Source organism: Oncorhynchus clarkii, chromosome 17, assembly GCF_045791955.1.
Source record: "Oncorhynchus clarkii lewisi isolate Uvic-CL-2024 chromosome 17, UVic_Ocla_1.0, whole genome shotgun sequence".
NCBI lineage: Eukaryota > Metazoa > Chordata > Actinopteri > Salmoniformes > Salmonidae > Oncorhynchus > Oncorhynchus clarkii.
The window spans coordinates 21698499-21718393 of NC_092163.1; the positions used below are offsets into that span (position 1 = coordinate 21698499).

Genomic DNA, 19895 nt, shown 5'->3' on the forward strand with positions numbered 1-19895 from the left:
CTGAATCTGAAACAAGGTTCATGAAATCAATAACTTGCTAGTAACATATAACATTCATATACTGACTATCTCTGAAACTCACTTAGGTAATACCTTTAATTATACAGTGGTAGCAATACATGGTTTCAACATCTTCAGAAGAGACAGGAATGCCAATGGTGGAGGTGTTGCCGTTTATGTCCACAGTCATATTCCTGTAAAGCTTAGAGAGGATCTCATGTCAAATGCTGTTGAAGTAATATGGCTACAGGTTCACCTGCCTCACCTAAAGCCCATTCTGGTGGGAAGCTGCTATAGACCACCAAGTGCTAACAGTCAGTATCTGGATAATATGTGAGAAATGCTTGATAATGTATGTGATATCAACAGAGAGGTCTATTTTTTTGTGTGATGTAAATATTGACTGGCTTCCATCAGGCTGTTCACTCAAGAAAAATATTCAAACTGTAACCAGTGCCTGCAACCTGGTTCAGGTTGTCAGTCAACCTACCAGGTTATTTACAAACAAATAATATTTCTATATTTTATTTAACCTTTATTTAACTAGGCAAGTCAGTTAAGAACACATTTTTATTTACAAAGACTGCCTACACCATGAAAATCCGGACGATGCTGGGCCAATTGTGCGCCACCCTATGTGACTCCCAATCACGGCCGGTTGTGATACAGCCTGGATTCAACCAGGGTGTCTGTAGTGACACCTCTAGCACTAAGATGCAGTGCCTTAGACCGCTCTGCCACTCGGGAGCCTGAGTGGAATTCACAGGTATGAAATCATCCACATGTATTGATCACATCTTTACTAATGCTGGAGAAATCTGCTATGAAGCAGTATCCAAATCCATCAGATGTAATGATCATAATATAGTAGCTATACCTAGAAAAAACAAAGTTCCAAAGGCTGGGCCTAATATAGTGTATAAGAGATCATACATATATGTAAAGAATATTTGCTGTTTAATGAGGAGCAACCAGACACTGCACTTGACACATTTATAAAATGGCTTATTCCAGTTACTAATAAGTATGCACCCATTAAGAAAAGGACTGTAAAAACGGTTAATAATGAGGAATTGAAAAATTGTATGGTTGAGAGGGATGAGGCTAAAGGAATGGCAAATAAGCCTGGCTGTACAGCCGATTGGGAAACAAACTGTAAATTGAGAAATCATGTGACTAAACGGAACAAAAATAAGAAGAAACTGTACTATGAATCAAAGATGAATTATATAAAGAATGATAGTAAAAAGCTTTGGAGCACCTTAAATTAAATTTTGGGCAAAAAGTCAAACTTGGCCCCATTCATTGAATCAGATGGCTCATTCATCACAAAACCCATTGATATTTTCATGACCCAATGATACTTTAATGATTCTTTCATTGGCAAGACTAGTAAACTTAGGCATTCTGAACCTACACAGCCATGCATAACTGAACAAATAATGAAAGACAACTATTGACATTTTTTATTCCGTAAAATGAGTGTGGAAGAGGTGAAAATAGTACCGTTGTCTATCAACAATGACAAGCCACCTGGGTCTGACATCTTGGATGGAAAACTACTGAGGATGATAGCAGACTGTTTTTCCACTCCTCTTTGCCATCTCTTCAATCTAAGCCTACAGGAAAGGGTGTGCCCTCAGGCCTGGAGGGAAGCACAATTAATTCTGCTACCAATAATAGCAAAGCACCCTTTACTGGCTCAAACAACTGACCAATCAATCTGTTACCATTTCACAGTAAAGAAATTAACATATTTTCGGCACGCTTATAGGGAAGGGCATTTGACATGTACGGCACTTAAACAAATGACTGATGATTGTCGGAGAAATTTATAATATAAAGATTGTGGGAGCTGTTTTGTAAGACTTCAGTGCAGCTTTGACATTATCAATCATATTCTGTCTGCTGGAAAAATGTATGTGTTATGGATTTACATCTCCTGCTATATTGTGTATCGAGAGTTACCTGTCTTAACAGAACACAGAGGGTGTTCTTTAATGGAACCCTCTCCATCATAATCCAGGTAAAGTCAGGCATTCCCCAGGGCAGCTGTCTAGGCCCCTTACTCTTTAAAATCTTCACTAATGACCTGCCACTGGCTCTGAGTAAAGCCTGTGTGTCTATGTATGCTGATGACTCAACACTATACACGTCAGCTACTACAGCGACTGAAATGACTGCAGCACTTAACAAAGAACTGCAGTCAGTTTCAGAATATGTGGCAAGAAATAAGTTAGTCCTAATTATGTCAAAAATTAATAGCATTGTATTTGGGACTAATCATTCACTAAACCCTAAACCTTAATTAAAATTTGTAATGCATAATATGGAAATTGAGTAAGTTGAGGAGACTAAACTGCTTGGAGTAACCCTGGATTGTAAACTGTCATGGTCAAAACATATTGATGCAACAGTAGCTAAGATGGGGAGAGGTCTGTCCATAATAAATCGCTGCTCTGCCTTCTTAACAACGCTATCAACATGGCAGGTCCTACAGGCCCTAGTTTTGTCGCACCTGGACTACCGTTCAGCTCTGTGGTCAGGTACCACAAAAAGGGACTTACAGTTGGCCCAGAACAGGGCAGCACAACTGGCCCTTAAATGTACACAGAGAGCCACATGGAACATTTATAATATGCTTGTCAATCTCTCCTGGACCAAAGTAGAGGAGAGATTAACTTCATCATTACTTGTATTTATGAGAAGTATTAACATGTTGAATGCAGCTGTCTTTTAAAACTACTAGCACACAGCTCAGACACCCATGCATACCCCACAATACATGCCACCAGAGGTCTATTCACAGTCCCCAAGTCCAGGACAGACTATTGGAGGCCCACAGTACTAAATAGAGCCATGACTACATGTAAGTGGAGCAAAAAGGTATTTAGTCAGCCACCAATTGTTCAAGTTCTCCCACTTAAAAAGAGGGTACACTTCAACTATTGAAGGTACACTTCAACTATGACAGACAAAATGAGAAAAAAAATCCTGAAAATCACATTGTAGGATTTTTAATGAATTTATTTGCAAATTATGGTGGAAAATAAGTATTTGGTCACCGACAAACAAGCAATATTTCTGGCTCTCACAGACCTGTAACTTCTTCTTTAAGAGGGTCCTCTGTCCTCCACTCGTTACCTGTATTAATGGCACCTGTTTGAACTTGTTATCAGTATAAAAGACACCTGTCCACAACCTCAAACAGTCACACTCCAAACTCCACTATGGCCAAGACAAAAGAGCTGTTTTGACACCAGAAACAAAATTGTAGACCTGCACCAGGCTGGGAAGACTGAATCTGCAATAGGTAAGCAGCTTGGTTTGAAGAAATCAACTGTGGGAGCAATTATTAGGAAATGGAAGACATACAAGACCACTGATAATCTCCCTCGATCTGGGTCTCCACGCAAGATCTAACCCCGTGGGGTCAAAATGATCACAAGAACGGTGAGCAAAAATCCCAGAACCACACGGGGGGACCTAGTGAATGACCTGCAGAGAGCTGGGACCAAAGTAACAAAGCCTACCATCAGTAACACACTACGCCACCAGGGACTCAAATCCTGCAGTGCCAGACGTGTCCCGCTGCTTAAGCCAGTACATGTCCAGGCCCGTCTGAAGTTTGCTAGAGAGCATTTGGATGATCCAGAAGAAGATTGGGAGAATGTCATATGGTCAGATGAAACCAAAATTTAACTCTTTGGTAAAAACTCAACTCGTCGTGTTTGGAGGACAAAGAATGCTGAGTTGCATCCAAAGAACACCATACCTACTGTGAAGCATGAGGGTGGAAACATCATTCTTTGGGGCTGTTTTTCTGCAAAGGGACCAGGACGACTGATCCGTGTAAAGGAAAGAATGAATGGGGCCATGTATCGTGAGATTTTGAGTGAAAACCTCCTTCCATCAGCAAGGGCATTGAAGATGAAACGTGGCTGGGTCTTTCAGCATGACAATGATCCCAATCACACCGCCCGGGCAACGAAGGAGTGGCTTCCTAAGAAGCATTTCAAGGTCCTGGAGTGGCCTAGCCAGTCTCCAGATCTCAACCCCATAGAAAATCTTTGGAGGGAGTTGAAAGTCCGTGTTGCCCAGCAACAGCCCCAAAACATCACTGCTCTAGAGGAGATTTGCATGGAGGAATGGGCCAAAATACCAGCAACAGTGTGTGAAAACCTTGTGAAGACTTACAGAAAACGTTTGACCTCTGTCAAATACTTATTTTCCACCATAATTTGCAAATAAATTCATTAAAAATCCTACAATGTGATTTTCTGGATTTTTTTTCTTCCCATTTTGTCAGTCATAGTTGAAGTGTACCTATGATGAAAATTACAGGCCTCTCTCATCTTTTTAACTGGGAGAACTTGCACAATTGGTGGCTGACGAAATACTTTTTTGCCCCACTGTATATTCCACATCAAGTGACTTGTGCAAGCAGTAAAATCTGATTTAAAAAACAGATTAAAATACACCTTATGTTACAGCGGGGACTGTGAAGAGACACACACAGGCACAGACACACGCATACACACACATGATAACATACGCACTATACACACACGTACACATAGATTTTGTGTTGTAGATGTGTGGTAATATAGCAGTGGCCTGAGGGCACACACTTAATGTGTTGTGAAATCTGTAGTGAAATGTAATGTCATGTTTTTAATTGTATATAACTGCCTTAATTTTGCTGGAACCCAGGGAGAGGGGATTCATAATATACACTGCTCAAAAAAATAAAGGGAACACTTAAACAACACAATGTAACTCCAAGTCAATCACACTTCTGTGAAATCAAACTGTCCACTTAGGAAGCAACACTGATTGACAATAAATTTCACATGCTGTTGTGCAAATGGAATAGACAACAGGTGGAAATTATAGGCAATTAGCAAGACACCCCCAATAAAGGAGTGGTTCTGCAGGTGGTGACCACAGACCACTTCTCAGTTCCTATGCTTCCTGGCTGATGTTTGGTCACTTTTGAATGCTGGCGGTGCTTTCACTCTAGTGGTAGCATGAGACAGAGTCTACAACCCACACAAGTGGCTCAGGTAGTGCAGCTCATCCAGGATGGCACATCAATGCGAGCTGTGGCAAGAAGGTTTGCTGTGTCTGTCAGCGTAGTGTCCAGAGCATGGAGGCGCTACCAGGAGACAGGCCAGTACATCAGGAGACGTGGAGGAGGCCGTAGGAGGGCAACAACCCAGCAGCAGGTTTGCTACCTCCGCCTTTGTGCAAGGAGGAGCAGGAGGAGCACTGCCAGAGCCCTGCAAAATAACCTCCAGCAGGCCACAAATGTGCATGTGTCTGCTCAAACGGTCAGAAACAGACTCCATGAGGGTGGTATGAGGGCCCGACGTCCACAGGTGGGGGTTGTGCTTCCAGCCCAACACCGTGCAGGACGTTTGGCATTTGCCAGAGAACACCAAGATTGGCAAATTCGTCACTGGCGCCCTGTGCTCTTCACAGATGAAAGCAGGTTCACACTGAGCACATGTGACAGACGTGACAGAGTCTGGAGATGCCGTGGAGAACGTTCTGCTGCCTGCAACATCCTCCAGCATGACCGGTTTGGCGGTGGGTCAGTCATGGTGTGGGGTGGCATTTCTTTGGGGGGCCGCACAGCCCTCCATGTGCTCGCCAGAGGTAGCCTGACTGCCATTAGGTACCGAGATGAGATCCTCAGACCCCTTGTGAGACCATATGCTGGTGCGGTTGGCCCTCGGTTCCTCCTAATGCAAGACAATGCTAGACCTCATGTGGCTGGAGTGTGTCAGCAGTTCCTGCAAGAGGAAGGCATTGATGCTATGGACTGGCCCGCCCATTCCCCAGACCTGAATCCAATTGAGCACATCTGGGACATCATGTCTCGCTCCATCCACCAATGCCACGTTGCACCACAGACTGTCCAGGAGTTGGCGGATGCTTTAGTCCAGGTCTGGGAGGAGATCCCTCAGGAGACCATCCGCCACCTCATCAGGAGCATGCCCAGGCGTTGTAGGGAGGTCATACAGGCACGTGGAGGCCACACACACTACTGAGCCTCATTTTGACTTGTTTTAAGGACATTGCATCAAAGTTGGATCAGCCTGTAGTGTGGTTTTCCACTTTAATTTTGAGTGTGACTCCAAATCCAGACCTCCATGGGTTGATAAATTTGATTTCCATTGATCATTTTTGTGTAATTTTGTTGTCAGCACATTCAACTATGTTAAGAAAAAAGTATTTAATAAGAATATTTCATTCATTCAGATCTAGGATGTGTTATTTTAGTGTTCCCTTTATTTTGTTTGAGCTGTGTATATAAATACATGTGCCACAAAGATCAGATCTGAAATCTCAAACTCGCTCTTCCCTGAACAGTGCAGTAATATTATCAAAAACTAGTGAAGATGGCCCGCGGTGTGCCACCCTGCCATGGTTATTGGGCGGAAGGTAATGGCTCACACAGAGAGGCCAGGTGCTGCAGCCAGGTAGAGATGAGAACCCAGCGTGTTCCTGCACACTCAGCTGCAATCAGCACTTTTACCTGCCTGGGTCCTGTTCAGTTGGGCACACCGTAGAAATATGTCTTACAATGGAAAAAGAAAATCTGCTAAATTTTGTTATTGGACAGTTCACAGTAGTACCTTCCCGTTTCACTCTGTTTCAAAACTCATACAGAAAGGACATGTGCTGTAGCCAGGTAGAGAAGAGATCCCAGCTTGATGCTAGTGCACACTCATCTGCTCACTTTTCCTCTTTCAATGACAGTGAGGTCGTGAAACATATATGTGTTCCAAATGGCACCCTATTCCCTTTATAGGGCACTACTTTTGACCAGTGCCCCACAGGCTTTGGTCAAAAGTCGTGCACTACATAGGGAATAGCGTGCCATTAGGGAGAGAATCAGGATAGGCTCTCGGAGGTGTTGCTTAGCTGCTCAACCTAGCATGCAGGTAGTGGTACCACACGGGTCCCATGGGAATCAGGGGTGTGGGAGAGGTGGGGTGGGGAATGGAGGGAGAGGAAGAATCTAAAAGAGGGGCAGATAGGATGCACATTCTGGATGGGGGGTGAGTGGTGAGGTATGGGAAATGTTGTTTCATTTGACGGAGATTGATGACTTCTCCTGCTATTAATGTAGCAGCAATTCTAATATTGTGTCAACTATTATTTGTCTGTTACCGTGGTAACTTGGCTGACAAGCTGATTTTCAGAGGGAGTCCAGGGTTTTCTCTTGTATTATGCTGAGAAATACAAATGAATTCGCAAGTTTAGCCAACTTTGCTTTTGGTGTTTCTCCCATATATGCTTTTAAATGGACTTGTGCGCGAATGTGTGTGTGCACGCATATATCTGTATTTCTATGTTCCAGTATGTGTGTGTGTGTCTGTCTGTGTGTGGAGAGGTGGCGGGTTCACAGTTTAGTTAATGGAAACACTCCTCTGAGTTTGGCGAGAAGTGCCCACCGAGGGGTGTAAGGGGGGGAAGGTCGGGTTTAGCGATGAGGTAATGGCCTCCCACTGTTCAACAACAGAGCCTAATGTTGCCGTGGGGAATTATGAGCGACCCCCAAGTATGTCCTCTTCGTTAAAAGCACCAACCTTTGAATCACACACAGACACACAAACATGTACAGACACATGCATGTATGCGCGTATGAACGTATGTATGTGTACAAGCACGCTGGCACACGCTGCACACACACGTTCACACATACATACACACAAGTACTGTTCTTCAGATCGCCGGCTGCGGTGGAATGTTACAGAGATTCCGGCAGAGTGTGTGAAGGAATTCAGAGCCGTTTGGCCTCTCAACTCAGCGGCTGGCGCTAATGTTTTTTCTCACATTTTTTCGGCCCTCTCTGGAACTTATGAATCTAAATTGGTCGTGGAAAAAGTACCCAATTGTCATACTTTAGTTGAAGTCAAGATGCCTTAATAGAAAATGACTGAAGTAAAAGTGGAAGTCACCCAGTGAAATAGTATTTGAGTAAAAGTCGAAAAGTATTTGGTAAAAAATATACTTAAGTATAAATCATTTCAAATTCCATATACTGTATTAACCAAACCAGGCGGCACCATTTTCTTGTTTTTTATTATTATGGATAGCCAGGGGCACACTCCAACACTCCAACACTCCAACATAATTTACAAACAAAGCATGTGTGTTTAGTGAGTCCACAGATCAGTGGCAGTAGGGATGACCATGGATGGTCTCTTGATAACTGTGTGAATTGGACCATTTTCCTGTGCTGTTAAGCATTAAAAATGTAACATGTACTTTTGGGTGTCAGGGGGAAATAATGTATGGAGTAAAAAGTACATTATTTTCTTTAGGAATGTGGTGAAGTAAAAGTAAAAGTTGTCAAAAATATAAATAGAAAAGTAAAGTACAGATAACACAAAAAACGAAGTAGTACTTTCAAGTACTTTTACTTAAGTACTTTACACCACTGATCTAAATGTAGCAGCAGCACAGTCCATTTCCTCGACATACACATGCATTGCATAGTCATCGTTCAATTGACATTGCTGTTAGTGCTTTGAAGATACTGTACATGCATGGGCTCGTTTGTCAGTCACATTCTAAGTGCAGTAGGATAGGTTGCGGAGAGGTTGTGGAAGTTGCCGAGGCGTTTAAGTCCCCCCCACCTCATAACAGGGCCATGTGCTGACTGGAACAGGTGAGAAGGGGGGGGGGGATTGATGTCAATGGCGTTTTCATGGCAAACAGCTGGACTGGTTTATTCAAACACCCAAGGGTGGGCGTGCAAGGGGGGAGTTGGGGGGACAGGGGGGGGGGGGGGGGGGGGGGGGGGGTTAGGGGGAAGGTGACCTGAGAATGACACCCCGGGAGGCGGGTTTAGGGGCCATTTTACGACCAGGGGAGCCCAGACTGGAGGGGAGCGCTCGTTTATTTTAATCCTCACAGGAGAAGCGTTTCACCGTGCTGAGGCTCCAGCTCTGCAGCCTGCAGTGGACGAGAACAGATGCCACCGCAACAAATTAGCTAAAGGAGGATATTTCGGTTGTTGGGGTTGTTCTTTCTTGAGCGCATTCCTTTAAACAAAAAATGCTTTTCGGGCTGTGTTTTTATGTGTAAATGTGATTGTGCTTGGTGGTGAGGTAGTATTTGTAAAGTTGTGAATCAGGGTTGGGGTCAATTCCATTTCAATTTATTCAATTCAGGAAGTGAAAGTAAAGTGAAGGCTTTTCAATGCAATAGTTCCTGAGATGATTTAATTGAAATGGAATTGACCCCAACCCTATTGTGGATACCCTGGCTGTATCTAGAAGTGCCTACTATAGGTGCTTACTTCACTACACGCTAAGCATACAAGTTCATATCACACAAAGCCGTCGTAAAACAATGTTTTTCTTCGGAAAAACAACTTTTTTCAAAAGTGGAGGGTTTTTACGACACGTCTAGCCAGAAGAATAGGCCTCCATTGTGGGAGTGGGAGCCAGAGAGGGGTGGATAGTCACACTTATTGTGCGATGGGAAGCGGAGGGCTAAAGCAGGGACATAAACGCAGTCCCATGGTGTGAAGGGTTCGCGCAGGGGTGAAACTTTTAACTCCCTAACAGAGGACGCAGCCTTGGTCCCGCCGCATGGCGCTCTGTTCCCCCTTTCATTGGCTGCTTAAAAGGCGGAGCTAGGGGGCGTGTGGTGGCGGCCGGGCTCCCACACAACAGAGCGCCCCACAGCCTCTCCACCCCTCTCTCTCCCTCTATCTCTCTCTCCTCTTGAGACCCCTAACACTACATACACCCCCTGTGCTCCCCACCATGATTCGTCACAGTATCATCAAGGATATGTCCTTCTTGTGGTTTTTGTGGAAGCACTCTGGCCTAAGGGACTTTGCGCCTCATTTGTCAAAGCTTTGTTGAAATTAAAGTAATTGGTTCCCCTTTATTTTTATGGTTCTATCATCCAAAACATCACCTAATAGCCACCTTTTATTGCCTGATAGATACACAGTATGTTATTACACTGCAAAAAGCATGCGGCTCTAGATAGGCTTCTAGATAGGCTTCATCATATGACTCGGTTTTCTAGTTCAGTTTGGGCCTCTTCTCCGCACTTCTCTCTTAGTATCTTCCTCTCCCCCTCATCTATGCCCCTCCACTCCTCCTCCCACTACTCCACCCCCCTCCCGCCCCCTGCTTCTGCCTTTTTTTGGGCCCTGCTGAAAGGAGTGTTGTGGCTTTTGTTTTCCTGAAAAGGAAACCTGTTCCTCCCCTTTTCGCTTCTCTCTTTTTTTTGAAGAAAAAGATGAAATGGAACCATTCCACCAGGGGTAAAAAGGCAGAGGGACATAAATCAAGTTGGAACCACTGAGCTTTCACTCCCCGGGTCGGCAGGGGTCACGGGGCGGGTTCACAAAGCTTTAGGCTGAGCAAGACCAGAGTGCTCCTCTGCCGAGGGCGCCGGGTCACGGGGCCGCCAGGGTCGAAGGTTAGGGATCATGCATACCAGAATGATGGCTTTCAAGAGCACAATTATACTTTGAGGGGACGTGTATGAATGTAGGACATAGCTATTCCGTAATGCACCTAAGCTATCCCACTGCAGAGAGACTTAGTTGTATGAGCTTTGTTTGGATGTGTGCTAAGGGATGGTACACTAAAAAACTATACTAGTACTTGAGGACTATTAGTGCTTGGTGAATTTTATGTATTGAAAAGCTAAAAATCATTTTGCTGTGACATGAAATATTTTGGACTTTTTAGAGACAGTATATCAAGTGTCTACTGTATTGGTGGATATCAAAGAAGTGTATGCTTGCACCAGCAGCGTCAGTTTGCTACGAACTCATAGATATTCCAGGTGTTTGGTTTGGTAAGAATCACAGTTACTGTCCAAGAAGTCATTTTTTTCTTTGAAAGCCACAGTTTAAGAGGAAGTTGAGGTTTCCATGTTCTTTTAGTGAAGTGTAGACCAGATGCCTGGACAACGTCAGGCAACCATCGCTGACAGCAAGCATTTTTTTCTTCTCATAACGCCAAAGCGAATGAATGCTTTTCCTCTGTGGTCCCAAAACAGTACATTGAAATCATATGCTGCTCGCCAGGCCTCATTTATAACGTGTTGCTGTCTTCTCTCTCCTCCACTGCCCTCCCCCCATCCCCTCCTTCCCTCATTCTCTCTCTTTCAGGTTCATCAACGCGAGACGAAGAATAGTACAGCCCATGATCGACCAGTCCAATAGAGCAGGCAAGTCTCCCGTCAAATTTGAGTGGTTTCAATTCATGTGGTAAAGTTATTTCAATTCAAGTCAACGTCAAGACATTTATTTCAAGAAAACAGGTTCAACATACATTTAAAAAAAAACTTGATTTGAATAAAATAAAAACATCTCAAAATGTAAACATAAATTAAAACATAAATGAATCTGTTTTTTAACAAAACAAAAACTGTGTACTTCTCCTGCTACTATCTCCAGTCTTGCCCCTTCTGGTCTTCAATGTGTTTAACTGAACGGACGGACTTAACTACGGGAGTGAAGGGCCACTAAAACCCAGAGGATTAGCCCAGACAAAGCTGCTAATCACTTTGACTGGCTAGTCCACTGAAAGTTTAACCTTGGATTAAAAAAACAAACAAGGACCATGTGAAACTGAAGCTAAAATATGAGCAGTAATTTTCCCTTGCTTTTTTACAAATTGAAATTTAATTTCAAAATTGTAACTTTTTGATAAAAAAACACATATTGGCTACTGTAAAAAGTTGTGGAGTAGGACTTTGGTTTACTTTGTTAGTCTCTCTCGCTCCCCATTCTCCCTCTCTTCCTCTCTCTCCCTCTCTGCTAAATACAGAGCAGTCCCCTGGCACATGCCTTGTTTTGGAGCTGCTGTAAAATTTATGACCTGTGATGAGGGTTAGGGGTTAGGGTTGCATTAGGGGGACTCTGTAAAGTTCAAAGACGGACCGAGGAGCTTGAACTGTTGCTCTGGCTCATGTAACCAGAACCAGCTTCTATACCTGAGGCTGCCTACACTTTATGATATGAGGGAGACAGAAAGCCGAATCAGTCCGTTCTGTCCTATCCTTCCACCGACACTAATTGTTCCATTTATTTTATTTTATTTATATTTAACTAGGAAGGTCAGTTAAGAACAAATTCTTATTTACAATGATGGCCTACACCGGCCAAACCTGGACGACACTGGGCCAATTGTGCGCTGCCCTATGGGACTCACAATCACGGCCGGTTGTTATACAGCTTGGATTCGAACCAGGGTGTCTGTAGTGACACCTCTTGCATTGAGATGCAGTGCCGCTGCGCCACTCGGGAGCCCCATAAGTGATAGTGGACAGATTTGTTATTTGTTATTATTATTTATTTATTTATTTTTACCTTTATTTAACTAGGTAAGTCAGTTAAAGAACAAATTCTTATTTTCAATGACGGCCTAGGAACAGTGGGTTAACTGCCAGTAACCTGGTGGAAAAGTAGTTCCTTAATTACGTACTGTAATTATGGTTAGCCGGTTTGCTTAAACGCGTGTTTAATGAGTCAAAGAGTTGTTACAAGTTACTTATTTCCCATTTACAGCGCTACTGTGTAATTTGAGGTAATTATGTTCTAGTTGCCAGAACAGTAATCTATTTGCTGATATCAAGTTGCTCTTTCACAGCATAGGCCATAAGGACAACTCTTACCAATACATACGAAGTCGTTTGTTAGTAATTAAGCCTATTGATGAAGAAAATTACCTACGAAATAATCTTGTAATTAGAGGATAATAGTGAGAGAATAACGAGCACAGACCAAACCAGGAAAGGGAGGGGGACGTTTTATGGGGGCGCACCGGTAATTAAAACTTATGCAAGATTCTAATTAGCATTTCCTTCTGTCTCGGCCTGTGTTTTTTTGCCAGTGACTGGAGGAGGGCCCTACACCCCAGATGGTCAACCAATGGGAGGGTTCGTCATGGACGGCCAGACACACATGGGAATCAGACCACCTGGTAAAGACTCCTATCTCTTAACTCCTACATCCCAGACACACACATGCACGTATGCACGCACGCATGCACACACCACACACACACAAACCTTTGAGTCCCTCAAACACACACCATGGACCTGACTGGTTCCCATTCCCCCCTCCCCTGTCACAGTATAATTTACTAACCCTATCTCCCATGCCCCCCCCACCTTGCAGAGACACAGTCTTGACCAGGTGTGACCGGTCACATTGCAATATTTGCATTAGCTCACCTCATTGACCCAAATAATGTCTTTGTCCTCTTTATCTCTGTCCCCCTTCTCTTCCCCCATCCTCACTCACACCTCTCTAATGTGTCCCTCTTCTCTCCCCGTAGGGCCCATGGGTGGGATGGGTATGGGTGTGGAGGGACAGTGGCATTACATGTGACCCCTTGCTAACGGACTTAGCACAGAGCCCAAGGGGACGCACTGTAAGTATCAAGCATCCACATTAATCTAGACACAATTACATGATGACACAATTACATGATTTACCATTCATTTCTATTGGGCACAAAATCATCTTGAACACAGTCAAAACAAACAGCAAATGCACCCAGTTTGTAGAGTCACAAGCTTGATGTAATCATCGCCTACATATATACACATACTGTACATATAAGTGACTTTGTCCCAATACTTTTGGGTCCCTAAAATGAGAGGACTATGTACAAAAGAGTGCTGTCATTTCTAATTTCACCTGATATGGATGAAAATAACCTCAAATGAAATCTGACAGTCTGCACTTTAACCTCGTAGTTAGTGTATCCTTTCAGAATACAAAGTGCTGTAGTAGGGAGCCAAAACAACAACAGAAATGGTGTGTCCCAATACGTTTAGAGCTCACTGTATCATGAAGAATGCATAAGGCGTGCACACTAAGTCAAATAAATAAAAGCGTGTACAGTATAGAAACGCAGCATAAAGCTACTGCCACGCTGCAGCATAAAGCTACTGCCACGCTGCAGCATAAAGCTACTGCCACGCTGCAGCATAAAGCTACTGCCACGCTGCAGCATAAAGCTACTGCCACGCTGCAGCATAAAGCTACTGCCACGCTGCAGCATAAAGCTACTGCCACGCTGCAGCATAAAGCTACTGCCACGCTGCAGCATAAAGCTACTGCCACGCTGCAGCATAAAGCTACTGCCACGCTGCAGCATAAAGCTACTGCCACGCTGCAGCATAAAGCTACTGCCACGCTGCAGCATAAAGCTACTGCCACGCTGCAGCATAAAGCTACTGCCACGCTGCAGCATAAAGCTACTGCCACGCTGCAGCATAAAGCTACTGCCACGCTGCAGCAGGATGAAAAGGCTGGCAAAAGCTAATAGACTTTGTCTAAATGAAATATGTACACGCCGGTGGTGTGACCAATTGATTTATTTGACTGGTCATGTGGACAGAAATGACGCCCTTTCCTTGCTCCCGCTGCTCACACGCACTGTGGGAAAGAACTTGTTATGGCCTGTCCACATTCAAAGGGTCAACCATCGGAGAGAAAAAGAAAGCGCAGCTCTGCCTCTCAGATGTGCATATTTGATGTTTGTTTAGAAACAGCGAGAGTGGATGCTCGATGGAAAACCACAGCGCTAACGAAATTTGTCATGTGAACATTGTTAATGGGGTAGGAGGTGGCATCTGAAATCCTATGGGAACAGAAGACAGACATAGGCCAAGAGTCAATCTTCCTCTGCCGTCTGTTGAGTGATAGAGTGGCTAAATATAGACGGGCTAATTAAGGTAAAGTTCTCAAAGATTGCAGGGTCAATTAATCATAAGAGATGTTCTTTTACGTCCCGTTGAATGAATGAAACATTAACGAGGTACATAAAACACTTTCCCCCTCTTATTTGATTAAGGACTCCAGTTCTGTCATAAGATATTTTCATTAAGCTCGGCGAATGGGGAAGATTAAGCGAGCCGTTTACGGCCTGGACTGGAGAGAGACTGGAGAGAGAGACTGGAGAGAGAGACTGGAGAGAGAGACTGAAGAGAGACTGGAGAGAGACTGGAGAGAGAGACTGGAGAGAGACTGAAGAGAGACTGGAGAAAGACTGAAGAGAGACTGGAGAGAGAGAGACTGGAGAGAGAGACTGAAGAGAGACTGGAGAGAGACTGGAGAGAGAGGCTGGAGAGAGACTGAAGATAGACTGGAGAGAGAGACTGGAGAAAGACTGAAGAGAGAATGGAGAGAGAGACTGGAGAGAGAGACTGGAGAGAGACTGGAGAGAGACTGAAGAGAGAGACTGGAGAGAGACTGGACAGAGAGACTGGACAGAGAGACTGGACAGAGAGACTGGAGAGAGACTGAAGAGAGACTGGAGAGAGACTCGGGACTTGGCAGGTTTTTCTAATACAGTCACTCTGCAACTCTTCTTTCACCTAAAGTCAATCAAAGACTCCTCAGGAGGAGCATTACGCTTTCTTCCCCTCGCGATTATCGAGCTTATGGGTCCTTGGGAAACAATGCACCTGTCAGTTCGTATCCAAAGCAAGCCATGCAGAAGGCCCCGGACCAAACGACTGTTCCCTGGTCGTTTGGCCCCCTTCTTTCCTTTCTTCTTATTCCGCAAAATTAGCCAAGGCTGGACAAAATCGTCCTTTTCCCTTCCCAGACAATAGGCAATTACGGGCCCACAAATTAACGAGAGTACAGGATTATTCCCCTCCCCGTACAAAATGTTTCTCTCTACCCAGAAACCCCCTCAGGCATCCTTTGGTGAACTTCCTCACTGACCCCTGTGCGTCGCCCTAACACTGCTGGAGGCCATTGTTTAAAGGAGCCTCTCCGCCAATTATTCGGCCGAGGTTTGCTAACATCGTTCCGAGGGGTCAAGGTTGCCATCTTTTGAGGGGAGGACCGGTAAAGGGACTCAGGAGAAAGAAAGAAAACGAAAGAGAAAATAAGGCTTGGGGGGCGTTTAGCCTCTGCTCTCCATCGGGAAGTAGCGCCTGTTGATTGGGTCCCCTGGTGTCAGTGAAACAGAATGGGTCAGCCACGCTGCTCTCTTGCTCAGCCGCAGAGTGCTGCACTCTAGCCGGCTCTAAATGCTCGACCAATGGCCTCTTTGTCCTCCCTCCTACTCTCCTTTAAATCATGAACACTCATCCAAGAGTTAGTGGGATAGGGGAAATCCATTTGTCCCGACATGTCACCCCATTGTAGTGCCGCTTCACTGCACACAACACAACTGCTTCACATGACCTAAAGTAACAGTGCAGAGTGCTGTCGTTTTAAACTGACACTACACAGTGTTATAGTGTTAAAGTAACACTACACAGTATTATTGCTAAAGTAACTTGTACACACTGGTGTTGTTTTCAGTTTTACTCATTGTTTGTTTTTCTTTGTTTTCCCAGCAGAACTGCCAGGTATTCCCGAGGACGGCGTGTCCCGTGGTGGTCTGATCAGCACGGATATGGGCATCGCTCTGACCTCCACGGGTGCCCCTACCATCACCTCTACCCTCCCACCAACCAGCCCCGCCACTGGGGCATAATCTCTCGGTGCTGCCCCTCCCTCAGTGACTCTTCCGTGACCCAGCGATATCGATTGCGCTGGTGCCCAGCCCAAACTCACCACCATCGCCTGACTGTTTGTCAGTGGGGCTTGTGACTCCCCCTTCTCCAACTCCCCCCATTTCCTTAAAGTGGTTCAATTTGAGTAGCCACTGTTGCTGAACCACCACCCTGACTATGAGAGGCCTTGGAAACCCCATCATGCCTTGTGAGGACTTCTTACATTGTGAGGACTTCTTACATTGTGAGGACTTCTTACATTGTGAGGACTTCTTACATTGTGAGGACTTCCCTTCTGGGGACTACAATTACTGGAGCTCTCCAGTGGATACTTCGATACTGTGTTAATTCAATACAAACAAACAATTAGTCCTTCACTTTCCCCCCCTCTGCTGCATGGCATGGACAGTTATAGAGGGTGAAGGTACTCTTATCTTGGCAGTGGACTTGTACCAAGAAAAGAAGCCGATGTCTGTATTTCCTGGAGGGTCTTTTTAAAACAACAGACACCCTGGAAACCATTTTTTTTTTAAATAATGAAATTGTTGTAATTCTGGGAAAGGACAATAAGGTGAGGCAATAGTGTGCTGTTTACTGTTTTACCACAGACTCTCTGCGGATGAGTAACGATAACTATTGCAAGTGCTCTGGTATTGCTTTGCCGTACTCTGCTGTTTAAAAAAAAAAAAAGAACTTGACTTGTCGCATTCACACTATGTGTGTGAGTCTTTTTTCATAGACTTTTATCTCCTACCCCCACAAATCTCTTTGCGTTTGAAAATAAAAAAATAAATTACAGGACCAGTTTCTCTCAGTTTGCTGTATGAATACAGAAAGGTACCGTTTCAATACTTTGAGGCCCTGTCATACAATTTATATTATGTGTTAACGAGCTTTGTAACACTTAAGTAACTAGAGTGTAATTACAGATTAACTACACAGCTAGCCTATAAGAGTAGTAATTACAGAACTACTACACAGGTATAAGTGCAACTCAATGTAAAGTGCTAGCAAAACCCCAGTTAGCAACCCGGACAGTTAGTAGGAGGGTACAGCTTGGTACAGTACAGTGATGGGAAAAATTACACAGTCGATTTCCTGCCTGCCGGCTGACCCCTTCCCTGCTTCGGCTGGGTAGCCCTGTATTTATTGACTAATTACTTTGTTTGACTCGCCGACTGTGGTGGAAAGGGCTTATGCAGACACAGGTTGTGTCCCAAATGGCACCCTACCCCCTATATGGTGCACTTGTTTTGACTAGGACTCATAGGGCTCTGGTGCCATATATTATATGGAATGTGGCGCCATTTGGGATGCACCCACAGTGTTGGTGGTGGAGGTAGGAACAGAGAGGGGTCACTATCTCTCGCTCTTTGGCTTCTCAGCTGCTGTGTGAGGTGTGGCTGAAGGAAGCAGGCTGTTGAGGCCAAAAGGTTATTCTGAATGACGGACGTTGTTGTCACGTCCGAACCCCCGACGAGTACAGACCAGGTGGGCTTTGAAGGTCCACTAAATGAACAAGCACATTGCTCTATCGTCTTGTTCTTGTCTTTAATGAGTCCATCTTAGTATCTTGGAATAATACATTATACACTTGCCTAAGACCTATAGTCTCTCAGGTTTGAATGGCAATGTGAGAAAAAAAATGTTTCACCAAAATCAACTTAACTGAAAGCTTTGTTGTGGCGAATAGAATGTTTGAGGATACTTGAGGATTTTTCTTTATTTTGGAAGAATAGAATATGATTCAAGGTTATATAGGGAAGCATAATGTGGTATAGAACTCCCGCTCACTTCTAATAAAATACTGCTGAAATGCACTTCACTGAAATCCAGCCCCCCTAAACTGTGGCTACTTTTAATCTTGCAGCAACTGGGACAAAAAAAAAAATATGCTGACACTTACTTAAACATGGTCTTAGACAGAGGCCTACTATTTATATGACATATTGTAATTGTGGCATCCTCCACCATGAGAAAAATGGCATGCACTACACTATCCACAACCAAGTATGCTTAATAGTGAGAAGGCCTCGATACGAATGAGTCTTCCTTGGAATTTGAGGGACTGAAAATATGTTGACACTTACTCAAACATGATCTTCTACTATAAACATAGGCCTACTATTTCTATGATATCCTTTTGTGAGACTCTCCAGAGACAAATTATATACACTATCCACTACCAAGATATTCAATAGTGAGAAAGGCCTAGCTAGATACAAATGAGAGTCTTCCCTGGAATTTGAGGGGGGGAAAAGGGATTTGCGTAAATCTGCCCCCAAACACTTAAATGGATTAGTTCCTGCTCACGCTCTACTTCTCCCTCTCAATAGATGCGCTCTCCCAATCCTCTGGGAGTTCTCTAGATACACCTAATTTCAAAGCCGGCAGACACAAAAGGAATCATTTATCTTCCTCTTAAAATCAATTACCAATTTGGTGTGAGGACGGAAGGATATTGTGGAATTTTTGGTTGGTTATTGACTTTTATCAAGAGTTGAGATTATTGGCGAATGAGACTGCCTCAAATCTGATTTTTTTGCCACAAATGTAATTTTAAAAAATAAAATTGCACCATAATGTTTAAGAAAATGCAACTCTTTATTGTCAAGATTTCCCCCTCATCTCTCTGCTCCTCATGATTCCACTGCACGTCTCACATTTCTGAGTGACATGGCTGTATATTCCGATAAAGCCAATGTGAACTAAGTCCCATGTTTGACTGCCATCTTTAGGGGATTTTGGAAACTGCCTTCATCTGACTGTTTTTCCCAGCTAAGAGTGGCGTTCCAAATGGCACCCTATTCACTACATAGTACATTATTTTTGGCCAAGGACCATAGGGCTCTGGTAAAAACTAGGGCACAATATAAAGAATAGGGTGCCATTTACGCAACCTAAATGTGTGATTAGACATCAGTAGTAGATTTCCTCCAGCTGAGGATTCATCATGCCACTTCGTACCAACTTCATTAAATATGCTAAAAGTGCTGTGTAAACAACAAATATAAAATACATAAAGTTTGTGTGGGGCCACTTTAGGGATTATGGTGTGTGGCAATTTCAGTGTTGATTTATTACTCTGTAATAAATGCAGAACTAAGCTAAAAATCAATCAACAAAGTAATGATATACAGTGCCTTCAGAAAGTATTCATACCCCTTGACATTTTACAGCCTGCATTTTACATTGATTACATTTAGATTTTGTGTCACTGGCCTACACACAATACCCCAAAATGTCAAAGTAGAATTATGTTTTTAGAAGTTTTTTCAAATCTAATTAAACATTTGTCAATAAGTAGTGCGGCTGACCCATTCTGTTTCACTGACACCACTGACACTCAGTCACTACAAAGATACAGGCGCCCT

General features: G+C 43.9%; 1 protein-coding gene across 2 annotated transcripts in view; it reads left to right on the plus strand.

The window, feature by feature from the left end:
* LOC139370519 (homeobox protein Meis1-like) overlaps positions 1-17319 on the plus strand; it is a 37696-nt gene extending 20377 nt beyond the window's left edge. Inside the window, exons 10-13 of one of the 2 annotated variants that reach the window (XM_071110049.1) lie at positions 11162-11220; positions 12888-12977; positions 13335-13430; positions 16363-17319. In XM_071110049.1, the coding sequence (XP_070966150.1) occupies positions 11162-11220; positions 12888-12977; positions 13335-13387 (202 nt within the window). In that variant the 3' untranslated portion in view covers positions 13388-13430; positions 16363-17319. The remainder of the gene's footprint in view (positions 1-11161; positions 11221-12887; positions 12978-13334; positions 13431-16362) is intronic. The other variant, XM_071110048.1, reaches the window with a different exon arrangement.
* Positions 17320-19895: the final 2576 nt, after the last annotated feature.